The 19,609-nt window shown below is 42.0% G+C and overlaps 1 protein-coding gene across 3 annotated transcripts in view; it reads left to right on the top strand.

Moving 5' to 3' along the window:
- Positions 1 to 19,609, top strand: part of Rnf121 (ring finger protein 121) — a 60,376-nt gene that overhangs the window by 13,659 nt on the left and 27,108 nt on the right. For 2 of the 3 annotated variants that reach the window (XM_026790125.1, XM_005368812.3), the window contains exons 2-3: positions 6,991 to 7,028; positions 9,278 to 9,419. In XM_026790125.1, the coding sequence (XP_026645926.1) occupies positions 6,997 to 7,028; positions 9,278 to 9,419 (174 nt within the window). In that variant the 5' untranslated portion in view covers positions 6,991 to 6,996. Of the gene's footprint in view, positions 1 to 6,990; positions 7,029 to 9,277; positions 9,420 to 19,609 lie in introns of those variants that run through there. The other variant, XM_026790126.1, reaches the window with a different exon arrangement.

The following is a 19,609-nucleotide window of genomic DNA, read 5'->3' as shown; positions in this document are numbered from 1 at the left end:
AAAAAAAAAAAAAAAAAAAAAAACCAAGATAGAAAGGAGTGGGCCACACAGTAGGGGGAGCATTTGAGGGAAAGGCGCAGCAGTAGCCAAAGCACTGGTGGAGAGAAGGGCATGCTAGAATGGTGCCTGATTCTGTGGCATGTGTGTGTATATGGGCACGTGATAGGAGGGTGTGATCTTGGCGGTGCACACTCCTGATATCTACAGATTCCGGGGTAAATTGTTGCTGAGTTAATTTGGTGGTATTCAGCTTTGGCATACTTCACCAAACTAAAAGAAGGCATTTTGCTTTTTACTTTTATGGTAACTAAGGAAACTGGCAGTTTTGGCAAGCAAAGTATTGTAGCTGATTCCAAAAATTTTGAGTGAGATGAATTTGATGTGAATTACATTATTTTAGCTTAAAATAACTTGGGCACCATCTTAGCCAGTCCTCTTATGTTCTAGATGGATAAACAGGCCCATGGAGATGTGCCCTGTTTGTTGACACAGCCATGAGGAGCTGTACCAGACTGGAGTCTGCAGCTGTTTCTTCATTGAGAAGAGAGTAGATGTTGTCCTAAGGCCTCTTCTTGGAGTGAAAAATGTACATTTTAGACACAGCACATGGTCTGTCCCTGTCCCTTTCCCCAGGTCTGCACATACTGAAAAGCTCTTAGGGAAAGCTGACTGTCTGTATGGAGCAACAGCGTTGTCTCCTTCCTTCTTTCTTCTCCTTGCCTGTGTTATCTTTGCTCAGAATACTTAAATAAGAAATAATTTCAGGCTAGAAGAGATGCCTCAAAGGTTAAGAGCACTGGCTGCTCTTCCAGATGTCCTGAGTTCAATTCCCAGCAACCACATGGTGGCTCACAACCATCTGTAATGAGATCTGGTGTGCAGGCATACATGCAGACAGAACACTGTATACATAATAAATTAAAAAAAATCTTTAAAAAAAAGAAATATTTCTACAGACATAAATGGCTCAGGGATTAAGAGTTTTGGTTGCCAGCAGGGCAGTGGTGGCACATGCCTTTAATCCCAGCACCCAGGAGGAAGAGGCAGGCAGATCTCTGTGAGTTTGAGACTAGCCTGGTCTACAGAGCAAGTTTCAGAACTGGCTGCAAAGCTACAGAGAAACCTTGTTTTGGAAAATCAAAAAAAAAAAAAAGTTCTAGTCACTTTTCCAGAGGACCTGACCTGATTTTAATTCCCCAGCACACAAAGCCACATGGCCGCTCACAACCATCCGTAACTCCATGCCCCTCCTGATCCCAAGGGCACCAGGCACACATATGATGCACAGATTTACATGGCAGGCAAGGCATCCATACACATAAAATATGTGTATATTTTTATATATAAATAAGTAAAATATTTTATATTTTTCTTCTGCATTAAAGGTAAATTTTATAAGGGCAAATGCTTTATGCTTGTTTTGTAATTTAGTGAAAGAAAAATATTTATTAATTGCTGTTACGATTTCCGGCATCTGTCTTTGCCTTTGACATTTGTATGTCATTGACATGTCAAGGACCCCTCCCCCACCTTTCTTTTTAAACAGCTCTCACTGTGTGTCCCAAGGCTGACATTGCCTTGGGTTTATCATTCTTTCTGCCCCAGCCTCTCAGTTGCTGAAATTGGAAGCATGTACAACCATAGCTGGCTTCCAGGAACCAGGCAGTGGTGGCACACACCTTTATAATCCAAGCACTAGGGAGGCAGAGGCTGCCGGATCTCTGTGAGTTCAAGGCCAGCCTGGTCTACAAGAGCTAATTCCAGGACAGGCTCTAAAGCTACAGAGAAACACTGTCTTGAAAAACTAGGTTTTTGTTGTTTTTTTTTTAAAAAAAAAAAAAGAAAGAAAGAAAAATACAGAATACTCTATATTGTCCAGTATTGTCAAATTCTACATTATTGATAGGAGGATAGGTGTCACTTTGGGGGAAATCTTCTAGGCCATGTGAGATTTAGTGTGAGCCTAAAACTTAGTCTGAGTGATCAGATAGGCTCAGTAGAGAAGAGAATCTTGGCTGTAGCAGCATAGTGACCTTGGCCGCTGAGGGAGACCACTTAATCTATAGCTGTGGGAGAGACAGCCAGACCTGGGCTCACTCACTCCTCCTGATAGAAAGCATATTTCTTTTGGAACTGAAAACAAGTGTTGTCTGTAAATGGTTTGGATTATATGTCTTTATACCAATTGATAGGTGCATGTATGTGCACATGCAAGTGTGTGTGAGCATTGTGTGTGCCAGAGGTCAATATCAGGTGTCCTCCTTAGTCACTTTCTACTTCCTTTCTAACACAGGATCTCTCACTGAGCCCGGGGCTCTCTAACGTGTCTAGAAACATTGGCTAGCCTGACTGGGCAGCACGCTCCAGGAGTCCCTCTGCTGTGTTGTGTCCTGTCGTGTGTGTCCATATGGCCCATCTGTGTGTCAACTGGCGTATAAGCTAGAGTCGTTTTGAATGCATTGAGAAAATGCCGCACACGGGTGCCCTGTGGGTAAACCTGAGATGATTAATATGAGAGGGCTGCTCAGTGTGCGTGGTGCTACCTCTGGGCTGCTGGTCCTGAGTGAGCAGGCCACGGGACCTCCGCCTCAGTTCCCGCCTCTCTGCTTCTGCCCTGACTTCCCTGGGTGAGGGACTAGAAACTAAGTCATATACCTCCTCAGGCTGGTCGTGGTGTTTTGTCACAGCAATAAAACCGTAACTCAGACACCATCCTTGCCTTGTGCTGGGCTACAGATGCAGGCTGCCCTTGCCAGCATTTCTGCAGGTGCCAGAGACCTGAACTTAGGTCTTAAGACTTGCACAACAATCGCTTTTCTGAGCCATCCCCCAGCCATATTTTTAAATCAAATTTTTTTTTTTTTTTTTTTTTTGCGGAATGAAGTTGGACTCCTGCTGCACAGCATACTCAGAAATTAACCCAAGTGTCAGCAGATGGCTAGGTGGGGCAAGGCACTGACTGCCGAGCCTGATGACCCATGTGTCGGAAACGTTTTCGGGCCTCCATACACAGGCCGTGCACTTTCTCTGCGTGTGGAAGGTGTGGATGGAAGTGAGAGCACAGCACGCGGTGAGGAGTGACCAGAACTTAAACAAAAGATCACAACTGTTGGGAAGCACTTTTAAAATGGGCTATTTTCTTACTGTTTGAGTTAGATCTTAATAAAATTGTCAGTCTTTTTTTTTTTTTTTTTAAATGAACCATTTCATTAAAAAGTGTAGCCGGGTGTTGGTGGCACACACCTTTAATCCCTTTCTGTGGGTCTCTGAATTCAAATCAAGGTCAGCCTGGTCTACAAAGTAAGTCCCAGGCCAGCCTGTTACACAGAGAAACCTGTCACAAAAAAACAAATACAAAACAAAGAACCAAGTATAGAGATGCATATGCTCATAGATGCAGATTGTGAATATGAGTGCTAAATATAATAGCAATACTTCTCAAACTTTAGTGTGTATATAAATTATTTCATGTGCTAGATTGCGCATTCTGATATAGGAGGTTTTGTGTGGATTCTGAAATTTTCTGTTTCATAACAAGCTTTTAGGATACCAGTATTATTGTATTTAGATACACGTAGTAAAGGTGTGGAGGATGTGCTAAAGAGCCTTCCAGAACCCAGCAGGATTTGGTCTGCGTTTTGCAGAGAGAATTTGATTTGGTGGAAGAGAGGGGCTTAAGGGATGAAGCTATGAAGACAGAGATGACAGAGTGTGCTCTCTGTGGGGGACACAGTCTGCTGTGAGCACACAGGGTGGGTACTGAAATCTTCTGCACCTGAGAAAATATAGCCTCAACTTTGGTCATTTTCTGTGTTTGCAAAATTTCTCTTGCCCCCTGTCTAGCATTTTGTGTAACTTCTTTTAGATCTGGACTGAGGTAGGTTGGCATGACTAGGAACCTGGTGAGATCCTAGAGCAGAGAGGTTGGCTAGCAATAAAACATTGTATGCATTTTGTATTGTGTTTTAGGTTTTGGTTATGGGACCATCAGTTATTACCCTTGCCCTGGAGCTGCCTAATTACCCACCTGAGCTTCAGACAAAATACCTTCAGACTGGGCTAGTACTAGGCCCCAGATGAGCAAACTCCTTCTCTTAATGAGGTACCAGTACAGATGTCTTTCCAGATGGTACAGGTTAATTATGACTGTAGTGTACGGCTTCTCTTGTTTTTCCACTTGAACCAGAACACTGATAGGAATGTTATATAAGTAACCTTTTGGTTCCAGACACAAATTTAAAGCCAGGTCATATGTTATTCTTAACATTTATACTACTTTGTGAAATGCTAGTGATCCTTTAAGCCACAAGTCTAGTCTTGGCCTTAGGGCTTTTTCTTCTGATCTCTTCTCTTTGGGGCTCTGAAGCATTGCTGTCCCATGTTTCACCAACTTTGAGTTCCCCGGCCTCTTCACTCTTCTAGAGGAAAGGCAGCTCACTGTCAGAGTCCTTTCCTCATAGCTGTATGATGGAGTCAAAGGTTTTGTTCTGTTTTCAGATGGTGGAATTAAGACATAGATAATAATACACATGGTTCACTCTCAGAGACACTTCCGCGTCTGGTCCGGTACTCTGTGCATTCATAGTTTGCCCTTCAGTGAATTTTCTTTCTTTTCTCACATAAAGTTTTCTAACATGATTTTTCTAGATGCTGTCTGGTATCAAATAAATATTCTTTCCCCAGACACTTGTTAGGCATTTTCACTTGTTTGTGTATTCTCTTGTTTCAGCATGTCCAGGTATTGTGCTGATTTGTTAGCATACTTAGATCAGAGGAGAGAGTTTTATTCAATTACTTAAATATTCATTGACTACCCAGTCTTTGCTGTTCTCCTTAAAAGACACAAAAGCAGTGTAAAGTATATATTGGTTCTGAGGCATCTTCAGAGGTGCAGGGTACATTAGGTCAGGCCAGAACTGGGGTAAGGCATTCAAAATGCTAGGTCACAAGGTTATACAAGAATAGGATTAATGCCTTCTTCAATTTTGAACCCTGAATTCCTTGCTTGCACTGGCCTGGTCTTGCCTGTAGGCAGTTAGAGTATTTGGAAATCATGTCTGAGATAGCATGATACTGTAAATGAATGTTCTAGAAGAGCGTTTCTCAAATTTCACACTTCTAACAATCACCTGGAGATCTTGCTAAGCATCAGATTCTGAAGCCGGGAGCTGGTAGTGCACTCCTTTAATCCCAGCACTTGAGAGACAGAGGCAGGCAGATCTCTGGGTACTTCGAGACCATCCTGGTCTACAGAGTGAGTTTCAGGACAGCTACACAGAGAAACCCTGTCTCAATAAACCAGAAGAAAAAAAATGTCCGCCCCTCCCTCCTTCTCTCCTTCCCTTTTGCCCTCCCTCTCATCACATCTTTGTGGACATGCTTGCATGTATGAGCACATACATGTGGAGACTAGAGGTTGACTTTGGTGTCTTCTTCATTGCTCTCCACCTAGGATATATTGGGACAGGATCTCTCGCCTGAACCTAGAGCTTGGCCATTCTGCTAGTCCAGCTAGCTGACTTGCTGGAGAGGTTCCGTGCCACTGTCTTCCTGCAGGCAATTCAGATGGTGTCTTCTGTGGGTGCTGAGGATTGGAACTATAGTCTTCATGCTATATACAAAATGCTTTGTCTGCTGAGCCATTTATTTTCCCCAGCCCCTTAAAGTGCTTTTCTGAAGTTATTAGGTTGGTGAGAAACTAGGCCTTGAGCAGCTTAAGTACTAACGGAATATTTTTAGTAATGTTTAATGAATTCTTTGAGAATTTCATTTAGGGTATTTTGAGCCTGTTTATCACCTTCCTTCACTTATCTACCCATCCAGCTTCAAGTTAGTTCTTTTTTTCTTTTTGAAAAGTTCACTGAGTTCAGTTTGTGTTCACCTGTGTGAGTGTTCACTTGTGTGAGGCCCATCCCTGACTAGTCAGTGTACCAATACCAGCCCGTTGAAAAACTGACTCCTCTCCCCGCAGCACTCAGCTAGACATAGGGCTTGGTTTCTACCTCCTGTCCTTCATTTTTGGAGTAAAGGAATGTATTTTGATTTATTCATTTGAGTGCTCTAAGCCCTTATCTCCTTTGCTGTCAGGGAACATTTCCAACCCAGTTTGGCATAAAACTGAATTTTGGTGTGATTCTGTACGACTCTACAGAAGTAGAAGGTGCGCCCTGAGTGCCAAGGGTGTAGTCATATTCTGGAGTAGAGGTTTCTGACAGGAGCAACTTTTGTCACCCAGAATAAATGTGACAATGTATAGATGTTCTTTCTGGAAGCTGCTGATTATATATGGGATACACTCCTTCCCCAAATATCAGTAGTGCCAAGTTTGAGGGACCCTGGATAGAACCAAAGCCTGGAGTTTAGAAGGTCAGTAGCAGGACAGGAGTCAAATGTCACTTTGCCCTGGTGTAATGTTGTACCTGCTCCTGTGTGACCATTTGTGTGGTGGTATACGATAATATTTCATCTGGCTTCCTATCTTACTAATCCTGACTCGTATCTATCCTAGTCATACTTAGTTCTTTGTATACTGTAAACTTTTCCCCCTTCCTGTTCATGTAATTTCCTTTGCCTAGAAATTAACTCTCATTTCTGAGTAATATTTCAAAATTATTCCAAGAAACCTTCCCTGGTTTATAACAACCCAGACTGAGTCAAATCCCACTTGTTTATTCTTCTATAGCTTATTCTTGCCATATAACAATATATCCATCATCCTACGAGCATATTGGATGTCAGGACTCCCAGCCGGCGATTCCATAGCTCAGCCACGCAGCATTCATTCAGTCCTAGAACCCGAGCCACACTAGTAGCTGAGGAAGGGAGAAGTCGCTGCGAAGTGGTGACAAGAAAGGCTTTGTAGAAATCGTGAGGTGTGAAGCCTTCTCCTTTAATTCCTTGAAAATATTGATGAGTATATGAGAGCCCCTTATTTTGGGTGGGGACAATGCTAAGTCAATGACGTGTTTTTCTGGTGGTGTCTTTCTCTAGGTTGATATGTCAGACCTCTCTCCAGAAGAGCAGTGGAGGTAAGTGTGCCAGTTCGGGTCCCACAGGCCAACCCAGCTAATTGTGGAACTACTCTTTTCCCCCTCTGTCTGTGGATGCGGTGTCTATGACAGGTCTTTTGCAAACCTTTCCAAGTTTCTGGGTCACTTCTGACAACTCACTTGGTCCTAGAGTAAGTAGGTACTTGCACTAAGCATCCTGTGGTGAAGCCAGTTTTAGCAGCTATATGATATGGGATAATTTTTTTTAACTTCTCACTGCCTCTTTATCACTACCAGAACTCCCTACCCTGCTTTTTTTTTTTAAATCCCATACTGAGGATTGAATCTAGGCCTCATACATGTTAAACAAGTAATCTACCCCTGATCTGTAACCCTAGCCCTCTTTTTACTTTTTATTTTGAAATAGTCTGATCAAGTTGCCCAAGCTAACCTTGAACTTACTGTGTAGCCTAGACAGGCCTCCAGTTCACCACCCTTCTGCCCCAGCCTCTGAAGTAGCTGGGTGTAGGCCAGTAACACCAGACCTGACAGTTCACTCTGTTTGTCTGTTTGGTTTTGGTTTTTGGTTTTGTTTTTTGAGACAGAGTTTCTCTGTGTAATTTTGGAGCCAGTTCTGGAACTCACTCTGTAGACCAGGTTGGCCTTGAACTCACAGAGATCCACTTGCCTCTGCCTCCCGAGTGCTGGAATTAAAGTCGCATGCACCACTGGCAGTTCCAAAGATTTCTTTTTAAGTGGATCATATGTAGAGAAAGAAACCAGGATGATTAAAAGAGTATGACCAGGTTGGTATGGTTTCACGCATCTTTAATTCTTGGACTCTGGAGGCAGAGGCAGTTAGGCTTCTGTGAGTTCAAGGCTAACCTGGCCTACATAGTAAATCCTTGTCTCAAAAAAAAGAAAATGGGGCTGGAGAGATGGCTCAGAGGTTAAAAGCATTGCCTGCTCTTCCAAAGGTCCTGAGTTCAATTCCCAGCAACCACATGGTGGCTCACAACCATCTGTAATGGGGCCTGGTGCCTTCTTCTGGCCTGCAGGCATACACACAGACAGAATATTGTATACATAATAAATAAATAAATATTAAAAAAAAAGAAAATGGAAGGACGAAAGAAAGGAAAAAGGGGGGAGAAAGGTTAGGGCTGTTAACCTGATTGAAACAGGAAAGTGCTTTTTTGTTTGTTTGCTTTAATGCAATTATAAATATTTGAAGGTTTAGCATTGGGAATGAGGTGTGGCTATGTCCTTTGTCCTTTGTTTACACAGAATTTAGGATTAGGTACAATGAATCAAAGCTATAGGTAGATATATTTTTGTTTTGTTGTGAGATATATATGTATGTTATTAGACAAGTTCTCACAAATGTGTTTTAGACAGACTAGCTTCAAACTCATAGAAATGCCTCTGCCTCCAGAGTGTTGGAATTAAAGATATGTGCTCAAGTATTTTTCTTACACAACCCAGACCAAAAAATGTCAGTTTAAGATTGATGTTTCAGATACATTGTCTAGTTGTCTGATTATTCAACTTCTTGAGCCCTTGCAGAGGCTGTTTCCTTGATGCTGATGATAAAGATGTGGTTGCGCTGGTGCAGACATGAAGAGCTCAGACTTTTAGCTAAACTCTCTAGGCTTTGGCCAAGAGGCCAAGACTCCCAGTGTTATACCCGTTAGTGCTGTGATAAATACTAAGAGGCTTTATGACTGTGAACTCTACTTTCTTTGTCTAGTGGCAGGTGAAATAGGATTGGAATGGGCAGTAACTCATGCTTCTCCTGGCATTTCCTTCCTGATTCAAGGAAGGTTTTCTACATTTCAGCCTCAAGGGGCAAGTAGCACATCATTTATGTCTAATCCCAGTAACTGTGCTTTGTAACCAGAACCCTGAGGGCCTCTGCTGTAGTCATGTCCTTTCTCTCGACATGGTTCTTAGCTCCGAGTTCTCATGGTACGCTTCAGTCGAAAAACCCAGGGCTGCTGGGTGTGGTGATGCACACCTGTAATCCCAGCACTCAGGAAGCAGAGGCAGGCAGATATTTGAGTTTGAGGCCTGTTTGGTCTACATCGTGAGTTCTAGGACAGCCAGGACTTTGTAGAGATATCCTGCCTGATGCATGAATGAATGAATGAATGAATGAGCAAATAAATGAATGGAGAAACCCAGGGCCATGTTGTGAGCTGTGAACTAGAAAGATACCCTGGGAAAGACTGCTCCTTTACCACCACATCATCCTCTTCTCCAACTCACCCTGCCTGTTTGTCTTTCAGGGTCGAGCATGCACGTATGCATGCCAAACATCGTGGCCATGAAGCCATGCATGCCGAAATGGTCCTCATCCTCATTGCTACGTTGGTGGTAGCCCAGCTGCTCCTGGTACAGTGGAAACAGAGGCACCCCCGTTCTTACAACGTAAGCCACTTCTCACTCTTTGAAAATGTTCTTTGAGACAGGAGCTCCTGTAACCCAGGAAGGCCTTGAACTCATTAAGTAGATGAGAATGATTTTGAGCTCCTTGATCTTTCTGTCTTTACCTCTCAAATACTAGGATTGCAGGTGTTTACACCATACCTGGCACCTCTTACTTTTAGTCATCAAGAGACCCTTCTTAAGTGTCCTAGGATCCAGGCTGATCCAGGGCACGTGCAGGCAGATAAAAACAGTAGCAATGGACTTTCCATATGGAATGAAGAGTTGTTTGTGGGGCGTGTGTGTGTGTGTGTGTGTGTGTGTGTGTGTGTGTGTGTGTGTGTGGCTAGGGATTTGGTGTATGAAGACAGGAAGAAAGCATGAGATGACATTTCTGTTTCTCCATTTGTTTTGAGACAGGGTCTCATTGTTTGCTCTGACTGTCCTGGAACTTGCTGTGTAGACCAGGCTGGCCTCGAATTTACAGAGATCTTTGCTTCCTACGTGCTGGGATTAAAGACTAGCACCACTACTCCCAGCCCGACATGAGACTACCTTTTCATCAGAAAAAGGAGATACTTCTTTTTAAACATCGTGAGACAATTCCTGAAGTAAATATCAGAGATCATTCATTTGGAATGGAGATCATTGACTGGGCAAGCCAACACTAGTCTTATGAGAAGGGGCTAGATTTCATTAATGTGTATTCCAAAAGCCAAGATCAAGCAAACAAACAAAAAGGCAATAGAGGAAGTGAAGAAAGATTATGTAATGCATACAGAAAACAAACAGCTAAGTGGCACAAGGAAGTTCTTATTAGTAATGACACTGAACTGTACATAGGTTCAATTCTTCCAGTAAGATTGGAGTAATAAAGGAAAGGTCCCATAATTCATCAGCATGCTAGGTGTATAAGTCTCACATTAGATATCAGGACACACACAAGCTTACATACAATGAAAGTAAAAGGACGGGAAGAAATATTCCATGAAAATGATAGCCAAAAGAAGGTAGAGGACATAAATTCAGGACCAGACTATTCTAAATGCTTCAAGAGCAACCAGGACTATAGAATGAGTCCAAAAAAAGAAAGAGGGTCCTCTCACGGAGCACCATCCACATTGGGTGACCTACAACCACCTTTGGCTCTAGCTCCACAGGATCTGATCTTTTTCCTTTTGGCTTCTGCAGGTGCCCAAACATGTGTGCATAGTCCTTCCTTCAATCCCATATATACATGTAATTAGAAATAAATTTGTTTTATTTCTCAAGACAGGGTTCCTCTGTGTTAACCTTGGCCATCTTGGAACTCATTTTGTAGACCATGTTGCCAGAGATCTACCTGCCTCTGCCTCCTGAGTACTAGGATTAAAGGTGTGTGCCACAATCACCTGGCTAAAAACAAAATATTTTAAAATTTCCAAAAGAAAGGAAGGTGGTGGCCTGGAGAGGTTAAGAACGCAGAGGTTAAGAGTATTGGTTGCTCTTCCAGAGGTCCTGGGTTCAATTCCCAGCAACCACATGGTGGCCCACAACCATCTGTAATGAGATCCAGTGCTGTCTTCTGGAATGCAGGCATACATGCAGACAGAACACTATATACATAATAAATAAATAAATCTTTAAAAAGAAAGGAAGGTGGGATATGTGATTATTTGTAGTTGGAAGCTGTTCATTCATTTCCTGGCTACCCTGACCAGAAATAATCACTCAGAAACTATATTAATTAAATCACTGCTTGGCCAATCACTTAAATGTATTGCTAGCTAGCTCTTATATCTTAAATTAACCCATCCCTATTATTTTGTATTTTACCACAAAGCTCGTAGTCTACCAGAAGGTTCTACCTGTTGACTTGCTTCTTTCTCCTCTGGCAGCTACATGGCTTCTCACTGACTCTGCCTTCTTTTCTACCAGCACTCAGTTTAGTTTTCCTGCCTAGCTCTATTCTGCTAAAGCAACTGGCTGAAACAGGTTTATTCCTTAACCAATAAAAGCATCACATATATAGAAGGACTTCCCACACAACTTATTGTATATATTAGTTAAAATACAATATAGCAAGAAGATGCAATTATAAACACACACACACACACACACACACACACACACATATACATATATATGGGAACCAAAAACTGACAGGACCGGAAGGAGTAATAGGCATTTCTATAGCAGTGGAGAAATAAGTGCCCTTTCAATGATGTACAGAAAAGTGGCATAGAAGATCACACATCACGTCGAGAATCGGTCCAGGTTGCCTATGAGCTTGAGACATTCCTGCCTCAGTCTCCCCAGTGCAGGCAGGCACCACCACACCTGAGGACAGTCGCTGAGTTCTTAATGCTTTCAGTACTTTACATGTGTAACTCAACTAAACCTCAGTATAATTTGGTGAGCAGTGCTTCCTTCAGTTAGAGATGAGTAAGTGAAGTAGTTAATCTGAATAATTTGCTCAAGTGATAAAACCATTAGATAATTTTACTTTATGACTTTCAGTCAAAATCTCTAAGTGCTTTTTTTCTGCAGTATATGTTTAGACTTGTAATATTGCCGAACATGGTGAGGGGTCTGTAGCCAACTACAGTGCTATCTCATTTAATTAATTAATTAACTCTTTTTTTTTTTTTTGGAAACAGAATTTCTCTATGTAACCCTTGCTTGCTGGAACTCACTTTGTGGGCCAGGCTGCAGCCTGCTTCTGCCTCCCAGGTGCTGGGATTAAAGGCGTGTGCCCCCAACCACTGAGCTGTGCTAACATCATTTAATCTGTGTAACAATGATGTTAGGTGAAAGCATGGAAAGTTGGGGCCTGCTAGAAAGCTAGGCATCCTGTGTTACTTGTTTCCTGTTTCACATTTTCAGCTCTCCTCTGTGTGGCCTCTGGAAATGATTTTCTGTCGAGGGAACTAAGGTATAATCTGGAGCATAGAAGTAAAGAAACTGATCTTTGTCCTTGAGCTTGGTGTTGTTGCAAGTGATTACTAGAGATGTGTACCTTCGGGTCACAGTGCATGAGACGCTCACATGGTACCAACAGTTTAGCTGTCTGGGTGGGGCTTCATGTGTGGACCCTGCTCATGCTTCACGAGATGAGACACTTGTAGTTATTATGTGTACAAAATATAAGTTTTACTTGGTCCCAGAAAAATAAGAAAACCATTAGAACAAGTGTAGAGTGGCAGCCCTTTTGGTATTTCTGTTTTTATTTGTTTTTCATTTTGTTTTATGTTTATGGGTGTTTTACCTACATGTGTGTCTTTGTACCACATGCATGCAGTAGCAGTGAAGGCCCGGAGAGGGTGTTGGATCCCCAGGACTGGAATTACAGATGGTTGTGAGCTGCCACATAGGTGCTGTGATTTGAACTTGGTCCTCTTTTTTTTTTTTTTTAAAAAAAGATTTATTTATTTATTTATTATATATACAGTATTCTGCCTGCATTGTGGGCCAGAAGAGGGCACCAGACCTCATTACAGATGGTTGTGAGCCACCATGTGGTTGCTGGGAATTGAACTCAGGACCTCTGGAAGAGCAGCCAGTGCTCTTATCCTCTGAGCCATCTCGCCAGCACCAGAATTTGGGTCCTCTTAAAGAGCAGCCGGAAGTGCTCAAACTACAAAGACATTAAGTTTAATTCTCAGCTCCTTCCTCTGGCCTTCCAGGGCACTATATACACATACACATGTCTACAGATGTGCACATAATGAGGAAATATCCAGGGCTGCAGAGATGGCTCAGGTCCTGAGTTCAATTCCCAGCAACCACATGGAGGCTCACACCCATTATAGTGAGATGTGAGATCTGTGCCCAGAACACCATATACAATCCAGCAGCAGTGACACACACTTTTAATCCCAGCACCTGGGAGACAGAGGTGGGTGGATTTCTGTGAGTTCAGGGCTAGCCTGCTCTTCATAGTGAGTTCAAAAGCAGCCAGGGCTATGTGGAGAATCTTGTTTTAAAATCAAAAAACAACAACAAAATAATAAAAATTACACTTTAAAAAGAAGAAAAGGAGAGGAATCTAAAGTGGCTCTTTATATAATTGTTTGTTTGTTTTAAGTTAAGGTTTCTCTGTGTAGCACTGACTGTCCTTGACTCACTCTGTAGACCAGGCTAGCCTCCAAGTCAGAAACATGCCTGCTCTGCTTCCCAGTGCACCATCATGCCTGGCCTTGATGCTGTATTTTAAAACTTTGTTTGTTTATTGAAACAGGTCTTAATGTATCCCTGGCTGACCTGGAACTCACTCTGTAGACCTGACTTGGCCCTGAACTCACAGAAATCCACCTGTCTCTGCCACCCAAATGCTGAGATTAAAGGGCTGCACTCCATGCCTGGCCCCAGTCTTTTAATGGATTCAACAGATATTTAGCTTGGAACTGAAGTGCCAGCTTTATAAAGCTGAGTGATTCTGGACCCCACTGTTGAAGGGGAGAACCGACTTCTGACTGATAGCTGTCCTTTAATTTCTACACACAGCTAATAATAAGTTAGGTTTTTTTTTTGTTTTTGCACAACAACTTTATTTAGTTTACAGAAGGAGTCTCTTAGTATAGGTTGTAAAAAGGAAAGATTTAGTGTAATTTACATTCATTTTAAGACTACTCTGTGGTGATGGTGCACGTCTTTAATCCCAGCACTTGAGAGGCAGAAGCAGGCAGATCTCTGTGAATCTGAGGCCAGCCTGGTCTACAGAGTGAGTTCCAGGACAGCCAGGGATACACAGAAAAGCCCTGTCTTATTCAGTAAAACCGAAAGCAGAAGTAAAAATTTGCTCTGTACAAATTTAATTCTGATCAGTATGAATAATACTTTCATAGATCTACTGCACATAAAAACTTTTCATCAAAGCATTAACAATGAATCAAGTAGCCTGAATGTATTTAGGCAAAACTGTCCATCAAAACCATATACACTTAGTGCTGATGGGAGCCAAGAACCCTCAATAAATACAGACATACTCAGCCTGCAACTTCATCTTTGAAAAAGCTTTATGTAATTATTGATAGGATACTGGCCTACATACTACTTCCAATCTATATTTGTAGTCTACAGTTAGGTCATCTATCTTTTTTATTAAATATACAATCTATAGATATTTATAATTTCATCCAGGAAGGATTCGTTCACAGAGGGAAGGAAAAAAAAAACTTTCACTTTTTTTTTTTTTTTACAGGTTTAGATAAAATTAGGTCATGCTTTGGTGCTGTGAAAGTATTTATAGCCTGTCAGTCTTTAAATTCTTTGTCAGAGAGTGGTGTTACTCATGTCTGCCTTAAAATCAGCTTGTGGTTTCAATACAATTAATGGCAAACATTAATTCTAAATGCAAAGTATATAAAGTAACAAAATTAGTATCTGGAGATTTTTTTTAAAACAGTGGATAGTGCTTAGAATGACATCAGAGTGTCCGCATATACACACATGTACTCAAATACACATCAAAAAGCAAGAATGATAAGACTCAAGATTTAGGGTACTGGTGACCTTGTATGAGAAGGAGATGGGAGAATAAGTAGAACACATAGTTATATCTAAGTAGTTTTAGTTGTTTCCTTGTGTGCAGACTAGTAGGTTCATTGGTTGAGTACTGACTGAAAAGGGTAACAAAAAGATACCTGGTAAGTACAAGCAAAAGTGTATATATTAAATACATTGTCATGTTTTGGGGATAAAGAATGGGCATGGAAGAGAATTGGAATGATTCCTGGAGAATGCTGTGTTGAGGAAACACTGGGATTATCTTCGGCTAGCAGAAGGGTTTGAGGAAGCTTTAAAAAAGAAGTGTTTATGGCATGCCAGAAAATGATGGGTTGGTAGATAAGGTTGTGTTTCTCTCCAGCTGAATACAATTTTGTTCTTTACTAGCGTAGGCTAGGTCGGCAGCCTCACCCATGTGACCACCAAGTGGAAAAACACCAGTCCTGTTCTCGTAAATGAGTTTTCATCAGGGACTATTGGCATTTTAGGCCAGCTTATTCTTTGTGAGGTGAGGAGGGCTGTGCTGAGCATCACGGAATATCAGGTGAAATAGGCTCTCATGCCAGTAAGGGTGAGAGCAAGCGGTGAAGAGCCGTTTCCTCCTTCCATGTCCTTTATAGAGGCTCCCAGCAGATGGGTCTTCCCATCTCCAAAGACATGGATTCTTCCCACATCAAAAACCCAGATTAGGGCTGCAGAGATGGCTCAGCGATTAAGACCACTGGGTGCTCTTCCATAGGTCCTGAGTTCAATTCCCAACAACCACATGGTGACTCACAACCATCTATAGTGGGATCTGATGAACTTGTCTGTCATAAAGGTGTACATGCAGATAGAGCACTCATACATACAACATAAATAAATCTTTAAAAAAAACAGATTGGAAGTGGATTATCCCACTTCAAGTGATTTAATTAGGCAAAAATCCCTCATGGGTATTCCCAGGCATTTGGGGTTTTAATTAATTCCAGATATAGTCAAGCCGTCACATCAGGTATCCTGAGCCTCTACAGTAGCACCTTTTAGTAGATATCCGAGTTTGTTTGTCTCTAGACTTTACAGGGTGCCCCTGGGAAGCACAGGGGTCCCTGATGAGAAGTTCTACTCTCCACTCTGGAGTGGCTGGAATACTGCCCGCCAACTTGTTTAGCCTAGGTGCTCCGGGAAATCACTTGCTCAAGTCTAGCTTTTCACATTTGAAGAAGAGTTAGCTCAAATTAACTTACTTGGAACAAACTGTTTTCTTGTCTCTAAATTCCGATAATGTTCTTTTTGTTTCCACCATCAATAAAAATAACTTAAATTACTTACAGTTTACACTTGATAATTATTACCCAAAAAGGGATTTTTCTTGGCTAGACATGCACTACAGTACTTCCCTGGTGACAAGCAGGGCCCAGCACTAGAAAGCAGAAGCAAAGCTGCTGTAAGAACAGGGTCAGTGGAAGAGTGCTTGCCTAGCGTGTTCACAGCTATGGGTTTATACCTGTTACTGGTAAACACCAACAACAAAATGAGCTGCCGAGGTGGCTCTGTGAGCAGAGACCCTGGAAAATAAACCCGATGACTCAAGTTTATCTTGGGAGAGCCCACTCCAGTTGCCCTCAGCCCTTAGCAGATGCTTTCTCTCCCTCCCCTTCTCCTTCCCCTTCTCTCTTCCTTCCTCTCTCCTCCTCCTTCTTTCTCCCACCTGTCATACACGCTAAGTAAAAATAATAAAGCATTCTTAAAAAACAAAACAACAACAACAAAGCCAGGTGTGGCTCACGCCCTTAGTCCCAGCACTCAGGAGTCTGAGGCAGGCGGATGGATCTCTGTGTATTGAAAGTCAGCCTGGTCTACAGAGTGAGTTGACAATCACAGATGCACAGAGAAATCATGTCTCGAGCCCCTACCCCAAAAATAAAACAAACAAGGAAAGAAAAGAACCCAACCAAACTACTATACAAGATAGGGCAGGGATTTCTACCCATTTTCCAACAAGCAGAATCTGAAGTGATTTGCTAAGAGAATATGAATGTTAAGTTGCAAAATTAGAGCCCAAACTAAAATCTAGCTGTTGTTGTTATGATTGCTGTTGTTTGTGTGTTTGTTTTTATTTAGGAGCTCATCTAGTCCACTGCCCTTTAGCTCACTATGTAGCTGCAGCTGATCTTGAATGCCTGATTCTCCTGCTTCTTGCTCTCCCAGGTGCTGGGATTACTGGTCTGTGCCACCATGTCCTGCCTCTTTAGTTGTCTTATGTGCATGGGTGTTTGCCTGCATATGTGTCTGTACCACTTGTTGCAGAGGCCAGAAGAGGACCTCCGAGGGCCTGGCACTGGAGTTCCAGACAGTGGTGAGCCACATGTAGGTGCTGGAAGTTGAGCCCAGGTCCTCTTCTAGAGCATTCTTAACAGCTGAAACATCTCTCCAACCCTTCTTTATGTGTATGTGTATGGAAAACAAATACTCTTTGTTAATTATTAAATATTAAGTTTATTAGTGTTTTGCTAACATGTGCATCCCATGCCCATGGAGGCCGGAAGAAGACAGCAGTCCCCTGGAACTGCAGTTACAGGCAGTTTTGAGCCTCCATGTGGGTGCTGGGAACCAAACCGAGGTCTTTTGTAAGAGTAACAAGTGCTCTGAGCCTCAGAGTCAACTTTCCAGGTCCCCAAACCTGACTCCTGTTTTTTTCTCTCAAATGCCTTAGGAAACTATCATGTCTTACCTGCAGCGGTCATTTTTGCTTTTAGCTCTCCTTTCCTTGGACCTCAGGCACCTTATATTTTTATTTCTAAAATAAATAAATAAATTTATTTATTTATTTGAGGCAGGGTTTCTCTGTAGATTTGGAGCTGCCCTGGAACTAGCTCTTGTAGACCAGCCTGGCCTTGAACTCACAGAGATTCTCCTGTCTCTGCCTCCCTAGTGCTGGGATCAAAGGCGTGCGCCTCACCGCCCAGGCGAATCTCAGGTATTTTACAAGCCCCATTTTGTTAGTCACATCACCATTTTACCTCCCCCTTTCAGAGACAAGATCTGGATTGGAAGCCTACTCCAGGTCAGACTTGCCTTTTGGCTTCTCTGTAGCTCAGTGTTCACCATCTATCCAGATTCTAATATTACTCACACCTTAGTCCCTCAGGGATGTTAGGGAAGGGAGACGTTTATGCCTGGAGAAGCATCAGTCCTATTTTTATAGATCTCCAAGGAGCAACTTTCATCGTTTCTGTCTGCTGCCAAATAGAGCTTGTTTTCAAGTCCCCCTGAACAGCTGTTACTTCCTGGGATGGATGAGCAGCAGACCTTCCTGGGTTCTGAGCTTAGGAGGCCATTAGACAAAGTAATGCCTTTTTGGGAAGCTTTTCTTGGTTTTCCCACTGCGGATAAAATGCCTCACTTCTGTACTTCGTTGACCACCAAGACTTAAACCATTCTAGAGTTTACTTTGAATTGGTTAAGTTTTTGTTTTTCTTTAATAGACTTAAGTTCTTGAAGAGGCCTTATTATTCATGTAGGATACCCCAGTCCTTAGCATGTTGTTAGTAAGTGTTAGTGACATTGCTTAACTGGTTCTTATTTGAAGAGGGAAAGAAGCCATAGTTTTAAGATCCCAGTCTTAGGACACTAGTAGTAAATTTAGTGTTTCTCTGAAAGACTTGGGACACAGAGACACTTTTTCTTAAAAGGTTAGTAACATATTAGTGATGTGATGGTTACCTGTGAGAGTTAGCATGACCGTTTGCTAGGGGGTCCAGTAGGAGGAAACTGCCAACCACATCTCTGCCCCACAGGCTGGTTTAGCCATGTCTTGTCAAATCATAGAAGCAACTGGGTATGTCTGCTTATTGGGCCTATAGATAACTATCTAATGGCTGGCCTTTGCTGGACCATTTTCCTGGCATAGTAGCTAGTGTTTTTAGATGCTTTTATAGGATTCTGTTCCAGATGTTTTGTAACCTTGGCTGCCCTTATGGAAATACTTCCTTAAGCCAGTGTTCTTTGTATAGTTGGTGTGATGTTTAGACCTGAAGCCAAAGGCCCAGTGACGGAGCAGAAGACTCTGGAGCACTATCTTCTCATTCTGAGTAGACTATCAATTAGGTAGCATGAGGTTGTCATGGCTCTGTGGTCTTGTAGACCTATATTCGGAGGCAGTTCGTGGAAAACTGAAATCCCTCAACATGTTTTTTATGTGCTGTTCTTTTTGTTTGTTTGTTTTTCAAGCAGAGACCTTTTCCACATAAGGTTTTAATTTTTTTTTACTTGGTTTTATGTGGTAAAAAGACCCATTCTAAGACAGTATCTTTACTCTGCATTAAAATTACTATATGGGAAATTTTGGAAGGCAATATGACTAGAATATAATTAAGATTTTGATCCACCTGATCCATATATGTGCCTTCTGTAATTTCAAACAAAGTTGAATTCCTTCTCAGCTTCAGCTGTTAATTCCCTGGCATTATTTAAGTCTTTGTCACCATCTAAGGTTTTGTTTAAATGAATTATTAGATCAGGTGTTATCCCAACAGCTAGTCGTAGACTGAAATGTCTCCTAACAATCTTTGAAAGTCATTAAGAGTCCGTAATTGGTCTCTCCGAATTTGAGCTTTTTGTGTTCTAATTTTCTGTAAACCTATTTTATAACCTAGGTAATTGACAGAATTTCCTCTTCGTATTTTTTCAGGAGCAATTTGTAATCCCCATTTAGGCAAAAGTTT

This window comes from Microtus ochrogaster, unplaced genomic scaffold (assembly GCF_000317375.1).
Source record: "Microtus ochrogaster isolate Prairie Vole_2 unplaced genomic scaffold, MicOch1.0 UNK41, whole genome shotgun sequence".
Taxonomy (NCBI): domain Eukaryota; kingdom Metazoa; phylum Chordata; class Mammalia; order Rodentia; family Cricetidae; genus Microtus; species Microtus ochrogaster.
The sequence above is the reverse complement of the archived record's forward strand: the minus strand, read 5'-3'. Positions and strand labels throughout refer to the sequence as shown.